Here is a 25,457-nt window from a genome sequence, read left to right as displayed (position 1 = left end):
GTGCTTAGGTTTGGACAGTTGTTAAGTAACTTTGTATTCAGGTACAGTTTGAGGTGCTTGTCAAGAGTCACCTTATCCTTCCTCCTCTCTTAATGGGGAAAACGCACACTCTTTATAGACCTTTTGCACACAGTGTTCTAGAGTCAGCCAATCACTTCCAAATGTTTTGGAGTCAGATATCTCTCAAACAACGCTGTGTAGTCTGGGTCATGTCTAAGATGTTCGTGTTGAAGTCATCCAGAATATTCACAAAAACTTTTGAGATGTACCACAAAAAATAAAACACATTTTCGTTTTACAGCCTTTCTTTAACTTCCCCTCCCAGTAATCATCTCACAGCCCCTTAGATTTCTCCGACATGTAAAACGATACATAATTCTCACACTTTGAGGCTTCAAAATGAGTCCACTGTCCTATTTTCTACAATTAGGAGTCACAAAACCAACCAGAACTTTAGCTTTAGTCATTAAACTACACTTTGCCGCTAAAACTTGGATTAGATTTTTCTATCGTGACTTTTTTGCTTGTGATGGGATATTTTTTCACTTCTTCATCTTTTCTTTTTATGTCAGTAAAGCACCTGAATGTTTTTCTTTCACCACTGCAAACACAGCTTCAGACCAGCAGACAAAGGCGCATGCAGTAACATATAAAATCCTCTAGGTGTCACCACTGTGGCCTATGATGTCATATCTGCTGTTTTTCTCCCCGTCATGCATTCCCGTAGTCGCTCCCTGACACTGCAGCTGCCAAAAACACTGTTGGAGGTGCTCTCATACATTCAGCACACGCTTCAGGGTTTAATCTGAGGTGTTAGAGGACAAACAAATCTTTTAAATGGTAAAGAAATTGAGACATTTTACCGAACATATGCCAGCCGCTGAATGTAAAGACACATGCACACAGGTACAGTGTGTACAGATGTTACAGGCACACAAATCCTCACACACTTCACTGCTGTGTCTGTCAGTGTTACCGCCGATCAAACACTGTCTCAGATGCCAGCCAGTTACCTAGCAACCCCTCTTCACTTCCATGGTGATGCTATTAAAAGCAAAAACACACATACAAAAAACAAGGGAAAAATGATTGAAAATGGAGTGAGTGTGAGAAGGAGAGGTGATAAACAGAAAGGATTCAGCAGGATGGGCACTTCGAGGCCTGTTCACACAACACACAAGTGTTTTCTATGAGGAAAGGCAGTGCTGTCTTTGTCTTTTTTCCTCCCTATTGTCGTTTCCCTCTGTCCTTATCCTTCAGCAGCTCAGACCAGAAATTCTGCATTTTCTCATAGTTGCCCCCCCTCCATTTGATTTAGGGAGCTGCCTTGACAACATATTTTACCACTAAAACAGGATGGAGACTTTACTGTTCAGAGAGGATGAAAACGCAGGAAAGAGAGGTGGAAACAGACAAAGATGTTCAAACGCGTATGTGTTTCTGTTCACTTTTGAAGTGAACAGCGAACCAGACTGCCCGCCAGTTGGTGTGTCCTCAGATCGACAGAAGGTTTCTCTTCATCTCTTGCTGAATCTTTATCAGACAATTAAACCACTAATGAGTTTTTATTATGATCCTTACATCTTAATGGACAAATTTGAGCTAAGTGAGAGGATTTTGAGTAGTTTAAGCACACAAGACCTGAAAAATGTATGACTTAAATGTGTTAAAGGAAAGAATAAGCAGTCTTATCCTTTGAGTGAGCTTATTAAAGGGATATTTCACAGTTTTATTGAATGTCAGAGTCACAAGAACTGATTTACCACTTTTACAACGTTGTCTTAGCTCTGTGGGGCCTGTTAAGTTTGAAAAGTGTAAGAAAAAGTTCCTGCTAAACTGCTTCAGCACATGTCTCATAACAGTCAGAAAGTTGATTAGCCTGCTTTATGAAGACTGTGAGTATAATGTGATCTAATCTAATGGACAATGGCCTAAAAGCCCACCAAATGTTACCAAATTCTTATTGATCCTTATTATCCATCTAAATGAACCCTCACCTGGTAAAAAAAAATGCTGACACTGAAGCCAAGTCCACATCTGAAGTATTTTGTTCTCTTTGTTGCTGACAGTTGACTTTATATAACAGTTAACTGTGTCCTTTCTCTGTTTTTAACTTAACTTTATCTTTTCAATTTTATTCCAGAAATAAGTCTTACATTGAAGTCATATATTTCTATCGTCATCATCTGAACATTAAAGCCAAACTTGGAACATTTTGAAGATATTAAGTTCTGTGACACTGTGTAAATTAAATGTGATGAAGAAGATGATGTGATAGGATTGAGAGCTCTGGAACAGCTTCTATACGGACATAGAAAAGAGATTGATTTGACCCTAAAATATGCAGAGAAATGTTTTCAAAGGTATTTTTGGCCTCTGTTTTGGACGTAGCTTAACAGGAAAATAGGTGGACAGAGAGGGAAAGATGACACTCAGACCTGGGTCAGCTGTACAAGTGGTGGCTGCTCAACCATTTCAGCTGCCTGTTGTCATGGAGAGAAAATTATGAACATGCACTTGTTCCTTGAATGTCTGCAGCTAAAGTGGCTGAAAGCTCCGGGTCAGGTACAAAAGGGATCTTACAGCTTCTTGGCAGATTTAGCACTGCACCACTGCAACTCTGTGGGACGCACGGTTAAAAAGACGTCTTCATTAACGCAGCAAAGATTGTTTAACTACTCAAATAGCAACTGGACTGATTTCAAAGATGCTAAGCTCACTTCAAAGTCTTAAATGACGCTGTAACTCAAACACCACGGTAACAACATTCCTCTTTGTTTCAAACTTTATTTATCATCTTCATTTACCAATCAATAGTGCATTCCCGGACTAGCAGTTCAGTAAAACCAGAAATGGAGGCCAGTTGGATGTTTGGCTGTTGAATGTTGAAGAAGGCCTCTTGAGAGCGATGCCAGAACAAAAACACAGTCTAATCCTTGACGTCCCCAGCTTCACGTCCTTCGTGTCAGCACAGAAACAAACAGGACGGAGGCGTGCAGCCAACCTCTTCTCATCAACTGCTGTGTTTGCTGTGTATCTTCATTTGGAAGGGGCGTCAAATGGCTTTACACACACTCTGAGCCACTTCTAGATCCCTCGACAAGAGGGATATCAACAGAAATACCAACAAATACAGACACAGTCACAAAGCAGCCCCGTGGAGGAGCTGGAGTAAAATTCTCTTTTCTATCTCTTGCTTTTTTTCTTTTCTGTTGAGAGTTATTCAGTAAAGTAAAGCTTTTCACGACCATAGAACTTTCCATTTTTGTTATTTTTTTGTACATTTGTATCATATCTTCACAAAAACTACTTTGACATTTGACAAACATTTACCTTTAAATGACATCAAAGTAAAAGAGCAAAAAAAACAACAAAAAAAAAAACAACACAGCCAGTAGCTTTACTGTACTTTTCTGTCTTTTTTGTTGTGCTTTTTGTCCGTTTTCAAAGCTACACTGACGAAGAGATCGGGTGTCCACGTCTCTAGTTGCACAAACAGCATGTTGTCGTGTTATGCTTTAATGAAACCACTGGAGTCAGCTTGGTCGTTAATCAAGAAACCCCATCAGATGGAAACAAACCTGTTTAACGTGCAGCTCATTATCTCTTGACGGTCGTGGTACACGATGAACTAGAATGACTAAGCACAGCCAGACAAAAACATGATGGCAAACTGGTGCCATGGAGAGAGGAACCACAGGGGTGGAGACCTATCCTCGAGGGGCCCGTGGGTGATAAGACTCAGCCCAAGCAGCCATGTAGAACGAGCTTGCAGGTGCTGCTCCTCACTGCTGATTTATCTCCACTGAGAAACTAGGAGATGCAGAAAAAGAGACCACAAAGTGCAGAAGCACATAAAGAGAGAAGAGGGTCTCTGCATCTAATATCTTAACTGACCTAACTGACCCCAGAGCAATGTGACAGTGACCAAATTAAATGCTTTACATAGTTTTTGACATACGTTTCTTGAGAAAAGTCTCTGTTTGTAGGATCTATTAGTTGTAACTTTTGTACAATATCTAATCTTCAACAAAGGCTAATCTTCAAGAATTCTATTACTGAAATGACAAATATCGCCACTACATGACCACGTGTAAAGAATGTAAACAAAAACAGAATTGAATGATTTATAAATCATTCTACTCCTGTAATTTACTAGAATAGTGGAAAAACAAATGTTTAAAAAACGTTTGGGACGGGGGCAACAAAAGACTGGAAAAGGTGTGTAATACACTTATAAAAGAAAGCCTGGTGAAAAGTCGGATAGATTCCAGAGAAAAAAAGTGTTTATAGAGTCAGAGAAATGCCCCAAAGGAGGCTTTAGACTGTATAGTGACTGAAATCCTCTGTGAAGCAAAGATAGCAAACATTTCACTTTCAGAACTACTGCACAGAGCTTAAATTGATCTGCAGGTCATTGTGTTTTATTTACAATTCTAAACAGGTTTAAACATCTAAAAGCTTCATTTTGATTTAATTTCAGCTGTTTTTATTCTAAAAAGCCTGTTTCCATAAGTCTCCCGGTCGAATAAAAAACCTCCTAAGCTAGTTGTGTGTGTTGCAGTTTGCTTTTACAGCCTGAAGAAACGTGTTTGTCTACTTCCGTAACACTCGTGGCCTTTGTGGTCTGCTTTTTCGTGGTTTGGGCTTGACCCTGATGTACCAAAGAATGAGAAAACTCTCCCAGGACTCCCAGCTATAGCAGCAGATCACTCTGAAGATAATTAGCAGTCAGTTTGGGGTGTATACTCATGTATTAACACGCTTTTGGCGATGTAGTGTCAGATGATAAATTTGCTCTAAACTTTCTTACATCTCCTCGAACACAGTCGAGCTGCAGTAGCTTTACTGGGGCTGATGATGGCCTACTTCTCACTCCACTGGAGCCTTTATGTATCATGCAGATCCCCTCAACCCGTGGTGCCGTCTCTCCAGAGTGCCACTGACACACTTAGGTCCCCGTCTACCTCATAACAGGTCAATGAAATAAATTGGGAGGGAAAATCTTCCCCAGTATCTTTTTCTTATTTGATTTCCTCCTCCGACTCTGTTTGGATTTCTTAAGCAGTAGAATTCTCACTGAGCATTGCAGGAGGTGACCCTAGTTAATCAAAGTTTTTGTGATGCCTCTTCTGCTGCTGTGATCACGGCCCGTCACCACCCTCTGTGTTTATAAAGGACATAAAAGCTAAAATAGAGGCATGAGAAAAAACTTCAGCGGCATCATGCCATGAGAAAAAGCAACAAAGCAGATATAATCCCTATCCCATACATATGAATTAACTCTCTGGAGCCACACGTTTCATGCAGGAGGATTAAGAAACTGGGTTTCATGGCATCAGAGACGAGGGAAATTCAGGTCATGCTTTCACAAATGATCAGTCCAACCCTCTGCAGAACAGGGCAGGCAGATTTAAGCCTGCGGTAAAGCTATTAGAAAAGCAATATTTGCAATATCAATGATTCAGCTTGGCATGTCACAAGAGAAGCAGCGGCAGCGTTTGACAGACGGTAATGAATGTGCACAAACCATCGTCAGTAGTATCCAATGCTGATGATCCAATGCGTGTTCATACAGCCGTGTGTTGGGAACAATCTCTTCAGTTTTATCAGTCGTGGATGTTTTATCTGTCAACATATTACAAACTATTAGCAGAAGAAATCTCAAATGGCTCACCCTTGTTGACGTACACTAAAGCTGAGTGCTTCAACGTAGTGGTTTGGACTGTCGGCACATATGTGCGTTTGTGTGCGTGTGTGATTGTTTTCCCTGCACTAACGCTGCCCAGAGTTTCCTTGGTGTCTTTGTGATGTCTGGGAAGCTTCAGCATTAGCGGTAAAAGGTTGGCCCTCCGTTAACAAAGTGTTTCTCGCCGTGAAACCTAAGAGCGAATCTCCATCTAGCCAGCGGTGGTTGATGGAACTCCCATCAGTGGCTGTTTTCCGTTGTGACATCATTAACGGGTGAAATGAGGGCGTCCGTGGGAGGGAGGGGCCTCGACATCCTCAAGAACATTAACACAACACATAACCAAAGAGGGGCTTCAGACAACAGATTCAAAACGTGCCTGTAACTCCAATAGCAAATGTTATAACAGCAAGAACCAAATGGGAATTGTGTCTCTTTGCTGCGCTCATACTTGCTATGGATTTATCTTAAATTATTGATAACTTACTGCTGAGTATAACAGCAAATTAAAAACCCTAGTGAAGGATTACAAACACTTGAATTAGCCCTTAAATTGAAAAAAAAAACAGTCTAGAAACTGAGATACATGGCATCCAGGACAGAGAAGTGACAGATTAAGCAAAGAGGCAGGCTTTTTCTCTCTGTGATGGGAAGTTTCTCACTGTGGTCTGTCCCATGATCTTGGTAAAGGGGCCCCGAGTGATGTACAATCAAACTGGGCTGTGGTCTTGATACGCGTCTCTCACACACGCCCCTCACTATCCCTTGTTTATGCTTCAAACTGTCACTGCACATGCACACACTCCCCTGCCCTCCTGCCGGAGTGGTCGAGCTTCCCAACCCCCAAATACTCCTCGAGAGTCTGATATAAGACAGAGAGAAAGAAGGCAGAGAGAAAAGAGACAGCAAGAGTGCCAAAACATAAAGCATCCTATGCTCTTAAAATATTTACTAAATCACGCAAATGTTTGTTGTTCATATGTATGTCTTGAAGCTCCTTTTTCACTCCAGCACAATGACAGTTTCTATGAGTATAATACAGCTTCTTCTTTGTTTCTTTTTTGTTGATTTTCTTCATGTTAGCCTGCTGACTGCATCTAGGGAGAGGAGCCACAGCACCTGAGGGAGAAACGGGGAGAAAAGAGGGAGAGGACATAGCAGACAGCGCTTGATATGTGTCCCGTTTGTGCACCACCAGGTGGATGACTGGGTCTCTTCTGTCTGTGCTGCTGTCAGGAGTCAACAGAGGTGGAGAGGAGGAGGAGGGAGGGAGGGTCAGACAGGAGTGATCATGGGGTTGAAGGTGGGAAGGGTCAGGAGGTTGTAAGGGTGACGTATTAGCCCTGGGTCTCCTTGCCGCTCTCTCGATCCCGCTGCCCACTCTTGCTCATCTTCATCTCTGTAAGCTGGATGTATCGCAGCACGTTGGTGTCTGTGACAGAGAGGGGAAACGTGATGCTTGTGAGGCAGAGAGGTGACTTCATGCTCTTAATGCAGGTCACTTTCACTTTCTCTCAAGGTTTCACGGCTGAAAATGTCGGACATGTTTCAGTTTCCTCTGACTATTAGAACATATTTTTTACACTTTAAACCACCAAAATATCTAAGGGTAAAGGAATACATGCATTTTGGGAAATATAGGCATACAAACGAGGCAAAAATACTCCATAAAGTGGTTTCAGAAAGTAATCTACGGTTCAGTGTACATAATGCTTATTAAAATGTATATTAAAAACCAGGGTTGCAGTTGTTACGATTGTTCCTTTTTATTTATCTAAGTGATCAGGCCGGTGAGCAGTACAGTACATTACTTCTCCACTGTAACTAACTGCAACATTTCTAGCACATGTCACATCTTAGAATTAAATGACGCCACATTGATTTAACTGAAACTTTCGTCCAAAGTGGCCTTCAAGTGAGGAACACATTGAGGGGTAATGTGGAGTTTAATGTCTTGCCAAGGGCACTTTAACATGTGGACTCGTGAATATGAGGATCAAACCAGCAAACTTCTGACTGAAGGATGATCACTCTACCTGCTGAGCTGAAGAACTTCCTCTTAGAACAGTTCTTTTAGTGTCCTGCTTCGTTTATACCTTCCACACAAAGCTGAACACAGGTGACATAATTCTCAACAGTTCAAAGCTTCTCTGCTGTATGCACCCACAAAAGCAAACATGGTGCAGGTTGTAGAAATACAGAAACTCTGTCATCTCACTCCAAACATTTGAGTGCAATCTACAACGAAGTTTCAATTATAATTTCATAAACAACAGAGACAAAAAAAGTTTGTTTATAATCTTTACAAAAATATCCTCATAAATGAATAAACTGTTCAGCAATGAGTAAGCTTCAATGAAAACCTGAAGAGTTGAAATTGGCAGGAAATCCACCATCTAAAATCACTATGTAGGTCATCTGTTCATACCCTGAAATATGATCCATATTGGACTCCTGTAAAGTACCGCCCGTTCATTTAAACTGACTAATACTTGATTAATTTCAAAATGGAAAGTCAAAACCTTTATTGCTATTAGTCAAGTGTTGTGCTGAGTTATTTCTTTGGGCAGGGGTGACCTCCTGTATCGTTTTTTGTTGAATGAGACTCTGAACACACTTTGTCTTTTCATCACTATGTTAAATAGAGAGTGTGCAGCATTCTCCATCACATTGAGCAGCTTTTATAACATTCTTCTCTGCTTAATCATCTCCGGGGGAGATGATTAGGAGCAGCATTCAGCACAGACCAAGCTTCCTTTGTAAGTTGGTTCAGTTAGTTTGAGTCACTGTCACCGATGCTCCTGCCCCAACAGATGACTGCAGAGCAGATTGAACTCTGCGCCACAAACTTGTAGCAGTTATATAAATCGGAGCAGACATCATTCTCGAGTATTTTCTCAAAGCTACAAAATCCTCATAAGGAGGTTAGGAGATGGAGTTGGATCATTCATGTTGCATGTTAAAGTCCAACATACGACTCCTGCCACAGGACTTCTGTTACCTTCATGGATGCAGTTTTGCTCGTTGCCTAGATGACCTGAACACAAGAAATCCCGACTAAATTGTGTCGCTTCCTGTTGGGTTTAGAGAATAACTTTGCTTGGATAGTGTTATAAAATCATGGTAATGACTGGAAGCAATGGAAGAGTAGCCATAACTGTGGATATTTAATCCAAATATTCACTTTCATTTAACTTAGAGAGTAATTCGCTTCTTATAGTTCAGAGGTACCAGTAATTCTGACCAACACTGTAAAAATGAAAAAACTTCAGCCTATCCTCACCTGTGGGTTCACGGTTTTTAGCATCCCGCAAGTAACGTAGCGCACATTCGTAATCACCCAGGTGATAGAAGGCGATGCCGGCTCGATACATGGCCTTAAAGTGGTCCCTCTGGTGGCTCAGCACCTTCAGACAGTACTCCTTGACTCTCTCGTAGTTTACCAGCTCCGACTGTAAAAGACAAGCTGTAACAAGAAGAAAGAGAAAAAGCAAGAAATGCTTATAAATGCAGAAAGGCTATAAAAACAGAATCATTTGAAAACATTTGTCTCATTCTGTGTATGCAAACACTTTGAGGTTCATTAAGTGAAGTTTAAACGATAAGTTGGTTCCAGCGCTGAGGAACAAAAATAGGGATACATTTTGCTGTGCCTTTAAATAGAGCCAGAGCGAAATTTAGACTCCACAGTACATCTTCGGGTGGCAGATGACTATAAATAGCTCATTCTAATGTCTCACGGTGCAGAGAAAAGACAAAATCTCGTGCAAGCAGTTTGAGCCCTTGGCCAGTTGAGTGTGTTCTCTCCAGATCTGCCGTTGAACTTGTCATGCAAAACAGAGGAACGGGTCAAAACTGTGGCTACAGACTGATGAAAAACAGTGAGGGTGCTGACTTTTTAGGTTGGAAAGAAAAGGAGAGGAAGAGCTCAAAGAGCAAGCAGCTGAAAACAGCAATGACGTGCAACACAGAACTTCAGGAAACAAGATATGTCTTACGTTGCAGTCGTCAATCCTATACATCAATGTAGCATTTCTGAGCTATATTGAGATCAGCTTAGGTTAAAATAATTTATTTGTAAAGACACAAAAAGAATAACACACATACATGCACTTACAGCTTTTAGTTCACCAAAGCTTTTAAATGCCTGCTGATGGCTCAAATTTCTGATCACTCACTGTTCCTCTGCTGATCACAAGCACACAAGCTTTTACTTCCACCATCTTCCTCTCCATCACCCCCTCTGTCTCTGCCAGTTAATCTATCTGACATCACCCCAGAAATCATTTCCCTCTATCCCTCCTTATACTGTCATCCCACCCTCGCGCTCTGCTTTAACCTTCCTGTCTTTCCTCAGACTAGGCTCTTGACAGATTTTTCCGAGAATAGCATGAGTCAGGGATTGGGAGGCAGGGTGAGTCAGGACAGAGATGCAACGATGAGGAGGCGTTAGTGTGGGAGGCTGGGGTTAAAGTGGAGGAGAGGTGGCACCTGTGGGAGCTGCAAGGCGAGGAGAAACAGGAGTGTGTTAAAAGCAGTTAGAGGCCACCAATACTCCCCTCTAATCCTCAAGAAGTGCGAGGTGTGAGCAACAGCTCAGACAAAAAGCCAATGCAGGGTGAGAAATGGTCACGGTCTGAGTGTTGAATGAGCAGGACTAATGGAGCTCAGAAACACACAATGGCCTTGGCTGTCAACAACACGACTGCAAAACACTAAATAATTCATCACGATCATCAAGAGACGACCAAATTCAATAACAATCAATATGTTTTTTTGTAATTTAGTGGTTGAAGAAGCACAAGATCTGAGACATGAAATGTACGCAGTCCTCTCACGTTCTTCACTCTATCCCAATGTGTCGGAGCTGCTCATGTATTTTCACTCAAGTAAATCTCTATAATCTTAATTACTTTTAATCTTCTCAAGAGAGATTCTCTTTTCATTCAGATATTTTAAGCATTAAGCGTTCTTGATTTATGGTTGTTTTGATCCCTTATTTTCCCGAATAAGGGATCAAAGACACACAACCGTTAGACCATCAGAAACTGGGAAACCTGGATCTAAAACCATGAATATGACCAAAAACAATAAGCTAATGAACATGTAACTATGCTTTGTGTTTTAGGGAGGTCTTACTTCAGTCATTATCAGTATTAACCTTTATCACTGACCTATTTTAACCTTTTGCAGTTTCAAAATAAGAAGTTTGGGCCCCCTTTGTGGTTACTAAGTGAACGTCCCTTCCAGGCAGTTAGGAAGGTTTGGTCACATTTTTCATTTCAGCATCTGAAAGCCCCTCAGTTCTTGTTTGGAGGATTTTCAGCTGTTCTTCTCAGAGAAGGCTTCAAATTTCTGTGATATTCTTGGGCTGCCTTGAACACACTGCTGCTTTGAGGTCTGTCCACAGATACTTGATGATGAATGTCTGTGGGGAAACATGGAAAAACCTTTTGCTTGGGCCTCTTTAGTATGTCTGTTATACATTTAGAGATATGAGTATAATTGTCCTGTTATAGAAGCCATCCAATTCCCATCTTCTGCTTCTTTTTTTTTTCACAGACAGTTTGGTGGTTGCCACGAGAATTTGTTAGTACGTAACTTAATCTATTCTCCCTTTCCTGCCTGTGAGATATTCCCTGTGCCATTGACTGCAACATAAGCCCCAAACCATTATTGATCCTCTTCAGTGCTTTGAGAGTTTTTTTTTGTTGTATTTATGCCATACTGAACTTCAACCTTTTTTTCCCTTCAAGCACATCTTTGCTCTCTACAACCAGAAAGCTCTAATAGGCTTTTCAGGCCCCATTCTTCTGATGGCAACTGCTTAAAATCATAATCATGCTGTCATAGTAGCACAGTAGAAAAGCACACCAACACCGAAGAGTGTTTAAAACCTTTCCCCGAAGGTCTTTTGAAGTCAGGCTCTGATTTCAAAGTGTTAGTTCTCTGGAAAGGTTTTCTCTGTCTTCCGGGCATCCTCTAGTTTTCCACAGTTTCTTGATTACAGATCTTCATAGAAAACACTTTCTGTCTACTTATAGCCTTAACTGCTCTGTGGGCATGAAGTGTTGCAATTTTCTGAGTGCTACGCAGCTACTTAGGGGAGCCCATGCTGATTTTTATCAGAGTTAAGTATGAAGGTGCACTGCTTGGCCTTTCCTAATAATGAATGAGACAAGCTAATCAGGGTCTGAGACCTTGATGAAAATGGTCTGACAGCTCAAATCTCTCGGTTTGCCCAATTTTCTGCATGCCACTGTACTTGATGACACATGCCTCAAGCTTTTCCTACTCTGATAGGGTTAGAGAGGAGATCATAGTCATCATAACCCTATAAACACATGATGAACTGAATTTTCTCTTCATAAGCGTCGAATATCTCTTTATCTCCTGTTGTTAAGCTGTTTGAGCTGTATATCCTCTTTGTAAGCTGTCACAAATAACATTTGAAATTCATTCAGTCTATCATGATTAGTTGAATGCTAACACTTCCACCCCCCCACTCCACCCCCCACACACAAACACATCCTATAATTAAAGATATGGAACAAAACAAGCCTGATAATCCTTCTATTTTCAGTGCAGTTCATGACTCAGCCCAGAGCAGAGCAGAAAGGTCAAAGCCGTTTCCCATCTTGTGTTTGTTAAGTCTAGCACAGCACAATTCACCTCACGTGCCCCGTACCTCCTCAGCACACCTCTCTATACACTCTACTCCTTTATTTGTTTTTACAGCCACCCAGCTATAAGACCACTCTCCTCCTTGCACAGCCATCCATCATCTTCCTCCAGCTGCGAACAGGAGCTGAGCTTTCAGAGGATCCAGTTACAGCTCCATAATGGCTTAATGGCTGACGTGGTTAGAGAGTTCACCGGCACCGACACACTCTCACACGCGCACACATCAACCTACAGTACATATAGCGGTTACAAATAACACAAACACACAGCAAATAGGTGAAAACACGTTGGTGTGAACAAGAGTTAGGTTTGAGATATACTTCATGACAAAACAAATACACACTCAGAGGCAGATGGCCTAACATGACAATGGCCAAAACAACACATGACTGGACAAATATACACAAACTGCACACAGAGGCAGTGTACACAAGCGATGACTGGCCGGCCGCGCCCTGCTGGCCCATTAGGTGGATGGATGGAATGCCAGAGGAAATATAGAGTGTGGTGAGATGCATTAAGGGTATGATAATGACGGTACCACCAGAGGAGGCTGGGCAGGGACAGACACAGACCTGACAAACACAGCAGAGCAATATCACTGGAGCCAACGCGTCCGCGCAACTAAAGGACCTGTCTGCGTCCTGTATTAGAAGAGACATTTAGCAGCAGGTGCTGTGACTGGGCAGCAGCTCTCATTGATACAGGAAAGTGGCTGTGAAATATTCAAGGAGGGATAAAAGCAGAGAAAAGAAATGTCAGCAACACAGAATTTCCTCTTTTTTGATGAAAATTACGGTAAATTTGTAATACTTGTGAGCTTGAGAGAAATTACAGCAATAATAAAATCTATTTATTGGCCCTCTTCAACCCATATGACCTTAAAGGTATTTTGTTCATAATGTTATATGTGTCCCTAAGGAGTGTCCTCTAACTCAATGACCCTACAGGCAGCAGGAGATAGATTACATCTCAGATCTACTGAGCTTCAAAGAGCAGTTTAAAACATGTAAAAATCAGAATGAAGCGTAATAAACTAGGAATAAAGTCCTATTAAAGGCAGCTGAACAAAGAGACAGGACACTCGACTTTGAGACCCCCCAATAATTTAGTTAGTGTGTGTGTCTGTCGTTTCTCATGTCACGCCATGCGTGTATTTTCGTCGTTTAAATGTTAAATGAGAGACATGGGGAGTGGTCAACACAAGCCCAGGAGCTCTTCTTGCTTGCCTGAAGCATCACGTCTGGAAGAAAAAGAACCTCAATGGAGCGAACCAGAGGAATAACCCAAGAGGAATAAAAAACAGAAAGAGATAAAAGATGGGAAGTTGAAATAAGGCAGGACAGACAGACACGAGGGAGGACAGAGACAGAGCAAATCAAACAAAAACGGGTTGAATTTCTGCATGAGAGGAACAGAGGACAAGATTAGGGGACCAAACAAGTGTGAGTCTCCTCCTATTCCCTCTGGACCCATGTCCCTCCCTCTGTCTTTCCTCCTCCCCTGTCGCTCTCCATCACACCAGGCGTGACACCACTATCGGGCTAATTCAAAGCCACCGGTGGCCCCGGTGATTAGTCTGCTGTCCATCACCTTGTAATTAGTTCTGCGGGAGGATAATGGCAGATGGAGAGACCCATCACTCTCACTGACACTCTCACACAGACACACACTCCTGCCATGTGACCCTCAATGTGTCCCTGCTCACTTCAGAGCAAAGTCCTCTTCTCACCTTTGGCTGATTCTACTCTCTGTTACAAAAGCCGCGCTGCTGCAACAGATTCATTCAAAGGCACAAATGAGCCGTGCATCATTGGGAAATTGCCTCACACATGTACATTTTACATCGCAGCTGGTCTCTTGCTAAGAATAGCTCCGCCCAAAGCATTTTAGTAATGACTTTTGTCGTTATTGAGAGGGACAGGGCTACAGTCCATAACTTGCTTTAGCACTGACACGAAACAGCATTTATTCCACCTTCACCAGCCACCAGTTATTTTCTGCATCTTTCTCTCCTAAACCTCCTCCATAGCTCCTCCATAGCTGTTGGACTGCCTGTAAGTTTAGTTCAGTACGTTTTCTTATTTTCCAGACATATTTCTTCACTGTTTTCCACATGTCCACCGAATGTTCTTACCCAGCTTTCTAGTCTTCTCGTGGTGGTTTATAGCCAATTATCTCCTGGGATCAATAAAGCCTGATTTAATAATCTCATATTGTATCACTATTTCAAATACCATCCAGGAGAAGCTGTCACATCCTTAATGAAGCAGACGATAAATGCTTAAGCACAGGTTTAGAGGCTCCTCTAAACCATTAGAAATATGACACAGGGAATATAAAGTAGGCCCTTTTCCTCTGAGGATATATACATAATGACCTCTGTGATTTATCATTATACAGAGACGATACAAGCTCATCTTCTCATCAAATACCATTTTACTTAAAACAAGAGGAGCAGATTATCTCTTTGATTGTGCAACACTGTAGCGGAGCACTACTGAAGCCCAATAAGGTGTCAAAAAAACCATAATTACTTACTTTTATGAGTCCAATTTCACTTTTTGTGCCTTGGAGGCCTTCAAGGGCAACACTCATATAGTTGTAAATGTACAGCATGTATATCAAAGGGCAAATATGGTAAGGACCGACAATTTGACTTGATTTTATAGGCGAGATAAGTGAAATCTTCCTCACATACTGTATAGTGAATGACTCGTTAAACATTTTGGGGTTTCGTCTTATCCACTTTCTTAGATGAGAAGAGCAATGCACTCCATATAAAAATCAGTGCCAGCCACACGTTTGCTTTGCTGTGTTCAGATTGTAATAACTGATGTTCCTGTTGGCTCCTTTGTTGTAATTTTGAGACAGAGACATTTTATATGTCTGGGACCGGAGTATCTGTAACTAGTTTGACAAATGGCTGCAAATCTGTATCAAATCTAAAATCAACACAGAAGGTGCAGTACGGTGCAGCTCTTTTAACGGATTTAAAAGTTGCAATTCAATAAGTATCTTATGTTATATGACAGTGACGACTGATGTAAACGATCACAATGAAAGATTATGAGTGAAGGTACTTACACCTCTATTGATAACAGCGCAGAAGTAGGACAAATGTTTTCTTCTGGCATTACAATTCTGACCATAAATTAATGCAACATTTGCATTTGCCGGTGGTAACAAATAGTAAGAAATTTATTGCAAGTAATTTCCTATATTCCATCTCCAGGGGACCTGGAGCCTATCCCAGCTGTCAGTGGGCGACAGGTGGGGTACAACCGGGACAGGTCTCTAGTCCAACACAGGGTCAGTAGTAAGGTAATCAGACACCGATTGCCCCATTTTTTAATCTGAAAAAAAAAAATGTTGAAGCATTTTACCCAAAATATCAAAATAAACAACAGAACAGAACAGCTACATTGGTCCACAGTGCAAACAGTTGCATTTAGAAAACAAGAATAAGAAAATTATACTATTATACTAATTATACTACTATTCTGTTCACTACACAAGTGCAGCTTAAGTTAATCAGCATGTCGGTGTTTTATGTCTAAACGCTCTCCTACATCATGATGCCAACTTTCCTTATCTCACTGGTGTTCATTTGACACTTAACTTTGCTAAAAAGGCAGAAGGTTCTAATCCACAGACCTCAATGCTACTGCTAGTAGCAGAAACCGCTAGTTTGAAAAATGTTCCAGCATGACATTTTCCAAAGTTATTGCACTTCCACTTTCCACTTATTTGCTTGTGCTGCACTCTCATCTGTGGAAGTTTGTTGTACAACTATTCTTTGGACATGTAGACAAACCTATTACATTTATTCTACTGAAACTGGACATGAAATAATTCTTTAAAAATCCAGTTCGGCCTTACAATGGGATAATGTTTCCCTCTGTCCCCGTGCTTGCTGGTGCGGCCTGGAAACCAAAAGCAGATAGAACATTCTTGCATAGATTGTCCACAGAGCAATGCTGATCCTGGAAGTGAAGGAAAGTTAAGTGATCAGATTATTGTTTTAGATATCAGTTTTTCGAAAACAAGAACGCACTGAAATCATCTCCCCTTATACCGCTGTTTAAAGGGGAATTTTTAAACCAAGACCTTATTTCTGGCATGAAATACGTTTATCTATTCACTGAGAACAGTTTGGCAAAAGTCTGCGTCCTTCGTAAGCTATTTAGTCCCAGTACAGTGCCTGTGTAGAAATCCCTCCGTTAGCTCTCCTATAGCCGCAAGTAGCCACATAACAGCACCTATGAACTAACAGAGCTATAGAACACATTTGTCAATTCATTCTTCTTAAAGTATTAGTGAAATAAAGACAGATAATGCCGTATTTAGAGGCTGCATCGTCATTGCCCTGTTCACTCCATTATATAGATATAAACCTATCGTGAGTGATCTAAATAGCTTCCGCAGGACACCTACTTTCGCCAAACTGTTCTCGGTGAGTAGATAAACGTATTTCATGCCAGAAATAAAATCTAGGTTTAAAAATACCAGAGTTCCCCTTTAATATGTGATGCTGCTCCAGAGAAAGAGGAGATCCTGAACCTCCAGACATGATTTCAGTTGTCCAGTTGATTCATTTATTTCATTTCATTTATGCCACGCAATCTTGTACTCAAACCCCACTGCATACATTTCAAATGCCCTGTGCCATCTACAACCTTACTTTATCAAATGACCACGTTCTTGCACTGTTCTACTCTCCTAAAATAGTTGCAGATTCAGGATTAATGCTCACCTACTTAAATATTTATATATGTGAGGAAGCTATCGGTCCAGTTGACTGCACCAAGATTAAGTCATTTAATGTTCTCTGCTTCATTTTTCAGTTTCCAGGTATTTCTTCTTTGTCTGTAAAATAAGATGTGGACCTTTGTGGGTTTTCTTGATGCCTCAGCAGAAATTGAAGAACAGTTCAAGTAGCTCGTATCCTATTTAACTCATTTGAGCTGATATATATTCTAGTGTCTGAGGGCAAAATGAGTATCCTCAACTTGCAATATTACTCTTTCTGTATGAGCAAAAACAGACTTTCTAATAATAGATAAGTGCAGTTTGATGATGTACAAAAGAGACTTTTATCGAGGTTTTATGTATAGTTGAACTGCCTGACAGGGACATAATTTTGTTGCAGCCAGTTGCCAGGCCATTATCTCATTGGTGATGTCATCAGCGGACACTCAGCAGACTTACCAGAGCTTTGGCTTCTGTCTTCTGCCACATTGTGTTCTAGCTGTGATCAAACACTCAAATGAAATATTCCTAAATAAATTAAAGGCTTTACTTGCATATACTACTTCAATGTTTCACTATTGTTTACAATCGACACGAAGGAGCTGTCATAAATGTGCTCTACGTGTTGTACTGCTTACAAGACATATGAGAAACTTGAAAGGCCCTCGAGAAAAATGCCAAATGCTTCGGCTCACAGGTTTAATCTGTGAGGCAGTTAAACATTCGCACTGAGCACCTGAAGTTAAACGTATGGCTAAACCATGCATCCCAATCCATTTTAAAAAGGTTCAGGTGTTGGCGGTGAGTTGCGTTCGAAATCTTGTTTGCCCTGAGGCTGCAGAGAACAGCATGAGATCATCCAGCAGTAGAGGATATGGATCACAGCATAAGTCAATCGGTCTGCAGCAGCACTAAACAGACTTTCTGCTGTGGAAGTGCACTAATGAGGGCTGTGAGACTTTTATCAAAACAATGCAGCTGTAAAACATGAAGTGCACTTTCACTTAAGAATAACAGTAAAACATTTACACGGTTGGGTGGGTTAGAAAGTGCAGTGATAAAAGCAAAACAAGTGATTAACTCTACACTGAAAAGCAGCACGCTAACATACCAACTAAGATGTTGAGAAAAAGAAAGAAAAGAAACCACTGTGTCCAACTGCTTAATGAAATTAATATAATCACCACATTTTCAACATGTTTTCCACATTGATTTTGTACCGATGGATATTTGAATGGAAGCCTTCTGCAGAGGCACAGAAAAAATAAGCAACACTAAGTGTTTTACTAGAAACTGGGCTTCTGTGGTGCTGGGAGATACTTTCATCTTTAGGTGCAGGATTCTTAACACCTTTAGTCATGAAAAATTCAAACTGCTATATATCTATATATATTTCATTTATAGATGTCTGAAAATATGTTTGTGTTTTGGTTCCTTCTGACTGCCAGTGGCAGTAAAAGTGAAAATGCCCCCTCATGCTCCTCAGCATCCGTGTGGAGCCTGTAGTACCACCTCTGCAGAGGGCGTAAAGGCAGCATCTCCAGGGGGTGTGACTGTTCAGGCTGCCATCCTCAGAAACCTGAGACTGTCTGAACAGTCAAATTTGCACTTACATACACAGACTAAAGAAGGCACTGAATCCTCTCCAACTGCCCCACAGTCAAGCACTGACACTGAGTTGAGGGACAAGGTGATACAGGTGGTCTGCTGTGTTGGATCTGATCTAATGAACCCTTCTCACAATTTAAAGAAATACCTGATGTGTGAGCAAGGGCCTCGGATGTCAGGGCAAGCACAGGGTGAATGGAAGTACAGTAAACTGGCAAGCTTCACACTGAAAGGTAAAGTGGAGATGAAAGTAGACCTCTTTGGGTTCAGTGTACAAAGTAGCGGGGACTTCAAATGCAAAGTCAACCTCCTTAAGTCTAGTAGTTCTACTGCAGGCCACAGATAAATTTCCTTCTTTGGTAAAAGGAAATAAAACCCATGTCTGAGTCTATGCCTTAGAGTCTTTTTTAAGATTTTATAATAAGTTGCTGCAGTTTAGTAAGAAACACACACAAGTGAAGTCACTTGAAGGCACCACGGGACTCAGTCTTGGCTCTTTGACTTGACCGTAGAATATGTAATCCCAACCTCTCTGGTCTCCAAATGTCGATTTTTTATTTTTTTTTGTGAAGCATCAGTCGATACATGACAATTTGAGAAAAAACTGAAACACCACGTCCCTTTCTGTAGTTAGTTTGTGTGCAGTAGTGCAACAAAAGGAACTGTCTGGGGATAAGAATCAATAGATAAAGTTAACTTGACTTTTTCACAGTTTGCCTTTAAAATAGACTGTATGAGCAGTCAGTGTCTTACCATCTGTAGATGGCAGTGAGGGCTGATAGATGGGCCAAGATAGCAGCTACTCTAAATAGTGACAGGAGAGCGTATTTTTTGACACCTAAAACAACTAAAACCTCATAAACTTACAGCTAGTTAAGCAAATAATGATAAGAAGTCAAATAATTCACTTTGTCCTCATCGGCACAACAATTTAAGGAATTCCGGAGAGCTGAATATTTAACTAAAAAAGAATGAGTGATTACATCAGGTGTAGTCCTATGGTGCAAGCAACCTGTGGTATGCTATGTGGTAGCTGAGGCCAGCTGCAGTGTTGGGTGATAACTGTCTGTTGCATAATCATTACTTTAGAATGGGCTTTAGATTTATTATCAGTGTAGTTGGTAACTACAGCAGCTTTAAATTAGCTTTCCCTTTTTTTAAGATCTGAAACTGCAGTTGTAAGAAACTAAACTGAAAAAACCTTTTCCACCCAGGAATACGGGATCTGCAAAACAGGCACAGTGCTTTTTTTACACGTCAGGGCCATCACAAACAGTGTTTAACAAGGACGAGTTTTCAATGTCAACCGCTGGCAGTGCTTGTAATAAAGCATTCAATGTCAAGCCAGAGCTGGCCGCACTGGGAAAGCTCAGATAGCGACCAGCATGGCTTTTTATCATCACGGATAAATATAAACAGCGAATTGGTTCACTGTGCACCGTCCACTGGAGTACAGGGTGTTAGATATGCACAAAGAGCTTCAGCAAATTCTCATTACTCATGGCTCAGAGAGGATGAATATTCTGCATTTCACTCTCTTTGAGGGTGTGAAGGAAGGGACTTTGCTCTCGCTCAGCTGATGTCATGACTTTTCAGCCAGGGACTCAAAAAGCTTTGACAGACACTTTCAGTTTATGCATAATTTCACACAAATGTCACTCCATCTCAGGGAAAAATTTACATAAACACATCATTATGTTATGTTATATTATATTATATTATCATTATAGATCCTTGTGGAGTCTTCCCATTGTGATAGTTGGAATTCTTCCAGTTACAGGACTTTGTTTCATTCAGTCATTTTAAGAGGTGATACATGAAGCATGGCAACCCCCCTCTGATGTTTTTCATTTCATCCAAGAACCTGGCTTGGTTTATGACCAAACATCTGCACTGAGTACTAATTAACAACACAGTGACAAGAAAAACACGACACCTGCTGAAAATCAGCATGTTATGAACACCGAGGTGACATTATGATTTAGCTGAGTCCTGCTGTAGTTTTGCTTATTTACTGCTCTTTTGATTTTCTGTTTTACCTTATTTCAGCCATGTGTTCTTGTGAGCTAACAATCAGTACGTTTACAACGCTTATGTCAGCCTGAGCCCTGTTAAATGTTTACATGCATGAGAAATTGGACTCCCAACTTCTATTGCATGTATATTCATAACATGTAGTTTAAAAGCCTGCTTGACTTGGACTAATACAATAATTCAATTTGAACATAATGACTGTTCTCTTTGTTCTCACATTATCATAATAAAGACTTGAATCGCAAATCTTCAGTCTCCCAGCTGTTTCGCCAAAAAACATCTTCAGCCTCTCTCCTCTTCTTCTCTGGCTCCTTTACCATCGCTCCCTACAAACTCCCTCTTTTTTTCCTTTTCTTCCTGACAAATGACTGAATTTTATTTACTCCTGTGACAGCAGTCACAGGGGCCTGTCTATAAATCAGTTTGGCCTGAATTGAATTTCTCAGAGCATTTAACATTTACAAAACAAATGCAGCTTTGAAAGCTCTTGCTTCACTACTTAGAGGTCACAGAGGCAAACCCTCACTCTTCTTCTCTGATTTTCGCTCTCTTTTACCCCCCCCCCCCCCCCGTCTTATTATCCCATCATACTGTATTTATAAGGACTGTCCAGTTTCTCCCCCATTTAAGGCTATCCATCCCCCTCTGCTGACTCACACCTTCTCTCATTCTCCAAATCTATCTTTGAGGTAACTCATAGGTTTGTTTTAGAGAGGACAGTATAGTGAGGGTGGTACAGTAGAGGGAGTGCCATCTGCAGCTCTGGCACTCAATATTCTCGCTCCTCCGCTCTGGCCATCCATCCAATGGCAGACGAACATGCATAGAGGGAGGAAAAACACCAACCAAACCACTTCCCATCCCCCTTCTAACCCTCGCATGGCACCTCTTTCCTTTTTCCTCCCTCCTCCTGCGTTAGAAGCTCTCATCTGCTTATACAACCCGCATTTCTCCCCATCTTAACCCCTCCATCTTACATTTCTTTCCTACATCCACTTCCTCCTCTCTCCCTTCGCTTGCCTTTATCTCATGCACTCCACATCCCCCGATGACTGAGCTGGCAGGAGATGAAAGGGAGGAGTTTTCTCCACTTACTGCTTTTGTAACCAGGCATTGACTGTTCTTTAGCAGAGTGTCAGAGTGGACCGCTGAAATTCCCCATCTAAGTCATCACTGACATTATCAGAATTCAGCCCCAGCATCCGCCATCAAGGCAAGACTGGGCTTACAAAACTGTGATGTGTTGAGGAGGGCGAGCAGCAGCAGCATTATGTATTGTGACTGCACGCTGTGGAAGGCAGGGAATTTATTTTGGTCTAGCAGAAGTCAATGTCACCAACTAGCTCATTACCGTCTCATTAGATTTAGGTTTGTGACTGCATGTTGTGGTTCAAAAGTAAATGTATGACCTCAGTCAGTTGTCAGACCGGGACACAAGCTGACAAGCACACGCTCTGGAACAGCAATCAGGACATGATTGCCATACTCAAAAGTTTGAAGCTAATAACAGATTTTAAATCTTTAAACATCCTTATTAACTCTCCATTAACACTGGATAAAATGACTATGTGTAATGTTATGCTGCAGTTATTCTCAGCTCTATCCAGAGTTTGAACATCTTTCGGCTCAATGTGTTGGTTTTACACATTTCGCACCAAACAGAAGAAGTTAAAGCAGACAATGAGTGAGCTAGTTAGTCAACAGCTGAACATTGATTTACAGAATATGGCTAAAGACTTATTTGTAATGAAGCTGAGAGAGGCTATGCTCTGAATTGATATTATCCTGAGATAACAAAGCTAATTTTCTAGTGATAATAGGTTAATTATGTCATTATGTTGAGAAAACAGGGATGTCTTTGACATGATGATAGAAAAATGTACATTATTATCATGGTTTAATATGTTCTGTTAGTTAGCCTTGTGAAGTTAGTTTTCTACAAACTGCAAACAACATCAACTGAAAAGGTGCTTTAAGCTTATTCTGCTGCAATCAAGATGCTAAAAAAAAACCAATCAATGCTTCAACCGAAAGGAGTTATTAGGGCATATTGGCATTGATTAGATCCAACAGGCTCCAGGAAGAATGGTTGCCTAAATCCCCCAGGATAGACATGACAGAAGCAGTGTCATGATCAAACAAAACTATCCAAAACTAGTCAAACCATCTGAGGCATAAATATAATGACTTTCTTAACTTAACTGGATTGGATTGTCAAAAAAAAAAAAAACTATTTTCTGACAGTTGTCTTCTCTTGAGTTATTTTTCTTGATCTTGTTTGAAAACATCATGAGGTTAAGGAAAGATGGTTGGAGAAATATGTAATGACAAAGGAAAAGTTCACGGTTTGTATGAGCAGTATCATCATTTCTGGGATGGAATTATCTTCTTATGCTCCAGTGTTTCCGATGCTAAAGGAGATGATAAAAGACGAACTGAAGCTCCTTTCCTTGGCATTTAGGGAATTTGACCGGTGCTTCTCGTGTCTGCTACTCAGATACTTCCAGGTTATTTCACTCAGAAGAGTTCATAAGCAAAAAAGACCATTCGACCAGTGTCATTGATTGCTATTCCTCTGTTCGTTATTCATCATTTACTTCCTCTGTATTGTTTTTTTTCCCTTGAATTTAAAAGTCTAATCAAGACCAGGTCTGTTTTATGGTCTGTGGGGTGTTTTGGATTTTTTGGACTGTGTTCCTCCTGCTCCTTTAGTTTGTTTTGTTTAATTAAAGTCTATGCATGGCTCAACCTCCTGTCTCTCGCCATGCAATCTGCATTTTGGGTCCTCCAGCTCAACTTCAACACACTGACCGTGACATCCTGAATGTTATCATTACGAAGATAATGTGCGCCTCTCTGCTTTAATTTTAGCCTGGAACGTTTGAGTTGGCAGATGTTGTGTCCAGTGGATGTTCAGCTCGTATTATTATCAGGAATAAATCAGACGATCATGGAATAATTTGGGATTTAATCAAATTCTACAGGATTCACATCGGAGTCAGTGACGCTTTGTTAGTCTTGCTTGAAAAATCATTTCAATGATTAATTAACTGATCAGTTGATCAACTTGGTCTTATAACCTCTGAATTGCTGCCTGTGTTTGTGTCCCTCATAAGTTCTTCTCAACAGGAAATTAAAATGAAATGTGGATTTTGTTTAGGTAAACAGCTACGGTAGCATGAGGTCAGGGGTGCAGATCCGATGTCAGGATGGGTGGGACACAAAAGTGATTTCTTTTGCCCCCATATGCACCTCAATACATTAGTTCAATTTTGAATAATTTAATGTATTATCATTGGGGGGGACAATTCATGTTTTTCAGAAATTGGGTGGGACATGAGGGGACATGTCCCTCCCTACCCAGGATCTGCCCCCATGCTTGAAGTTCTATAACTGCACTATCACAGCAGGGCTCTACAAACACCAGTGGAGGAAAGTTCAAAATGTCTCGTTATGATTCATTATCTCATGTCAAAGCAATTTCTGCGAACGAAAACAACAGCTAATCTTTCTTGCTTGTTCTTTGACTTGAAAACTGTTTATGCCTTTATTTTTATGCCTTTTCATCAATTTTCTTCCTTTTAATATAACAAGTGAGTGGAAAATGCTGGATCATCATCACGGACCACAGAGCGACTGTGAATGGAACAAAAAAGGTGGCTGGTGTTATGAAACAAACTATTTTATTTGTCCCCTCCTGCTGCGTCTCTCCCAAGGCTTTGATTTATGACTCATTCACAGGCTGAGTCAGTCAGGAGGAACAAAGGCAGATTTCAGGCTCAGATCAGAGAGAGCAGAAGTTAATGAAAAGTCAGACTGATTCTCCTAACAACCAGATCCCACCATCCTGCTCCTGGCTTTATTCTCTGTGAACTCTCCACGAACAGACAAATCACAGTGACATCTGTGACTTCTGTGTTACCTTCACCATGTGTTGGGCTGGGTGGATGGATGGATGGATGGATGGATGGAGCAAACTAGCAGGCAATCGCCCTCTGGCCAACATGTTGCACCACTGTGAACTGTAGCAGACACAGACGGTGTAACCCATTTAGATGCAGCCCGACAGGCATGCACAGACTCCTTAACAAGGCCAACAAATAGCACATTTATCATCCATCTTCATTCTGTTTGACAGGGTCGGGAGACGACACTACTGCACAGGATACTTATTTCTCTGATTCATGTCTCTTTTCTGTTTCCCCTCTCTTACATCTTCTCATCTTGTGCTTTTCTCAGTTAGAATCGTCAACAACTGAACCATCAAAAAGTGTTAAACTTCTAACTTTTAATGTGCTAAAATCAGAGACTAATTGGGATTTTTGTGACTTCTAAAGATCAACACAATACATGCTACAGGGTGCAATAATGCAATCAATGTCCAACTCTGCTTTCTGACATGTGCAAAGACCCTGAGTAGGAACACCTTATTCTGAAGAATGTGAAAGATTAAAGTGACTTTGAAAGAGGGTTCATTGTTGACACCCAGATGGCATGAGCTTCAGTCACAGGTTTCCTCAACTGGCTTGAGTTTCAATAGGCATCCTGGTCTTACAGAAACATCCACTGCATACGTTTGTCCACGTGTTCAAAACGTGGTAGTGCTACAATTCAGGGTTAAAAATTGTGAAGTGGCAACATATTTGTAAGCCGCTGTCTTGTTTGTAGGTCTGTGTAACATGACCATAAT

General features: G+C 41.0%; 1 protein-coding gene across 1 annotated transcript in view; it reads right to left on the bottom strand.

Annotated features, from left to right (window-relative positions):
- Positions 1-2,771: 2,771 nt before the first annotated feature.
- The window catches only part of ttc9b (tetratricopeptide repeat domain 9B), a 29,996-nt gene continuing 7,310 nt past the window's right edge, over positions 2,772-25,457 (bottom strand). Inside the window, exons 2-3 of the mRNA XM_072392405.1 lie at positions 8,973-9,155; positions 2,772-7,121 (exon numbers count right to left, since the gene is read on the bottom strand). Of these exons, the coding sequence (XP_072248506.1) occupies positions 7,027-7,121; positions 8,973-9,155 (278 nt within the window). The 3' untranslated portion in view covers positions 2,772-7,026. The remainder of the gene's footprint in view (positions 7,122-8,972; positions 9,156-25,457) is intronic.

Source organism: Leuresthes tenuis, unplaced genomic scaffold, assembly GCF_036924035.1.
Source record: "Leuresthes tenuis unplaced genomic scaffold, fLeuTen1.0.hap1 SCAF_9, whole genome shotgun sequence".
NCBI lineage: Eukaryota > Metazoa > Chordata > Actinopteri > Atheriniformes > Atherinopsidae > Leuresthes > Leuresthes tenuis.
Note: the sequence above shows the minus strand (reverse complement) of the source record. Positions and strands in the feature narration are given on the sequence as shown.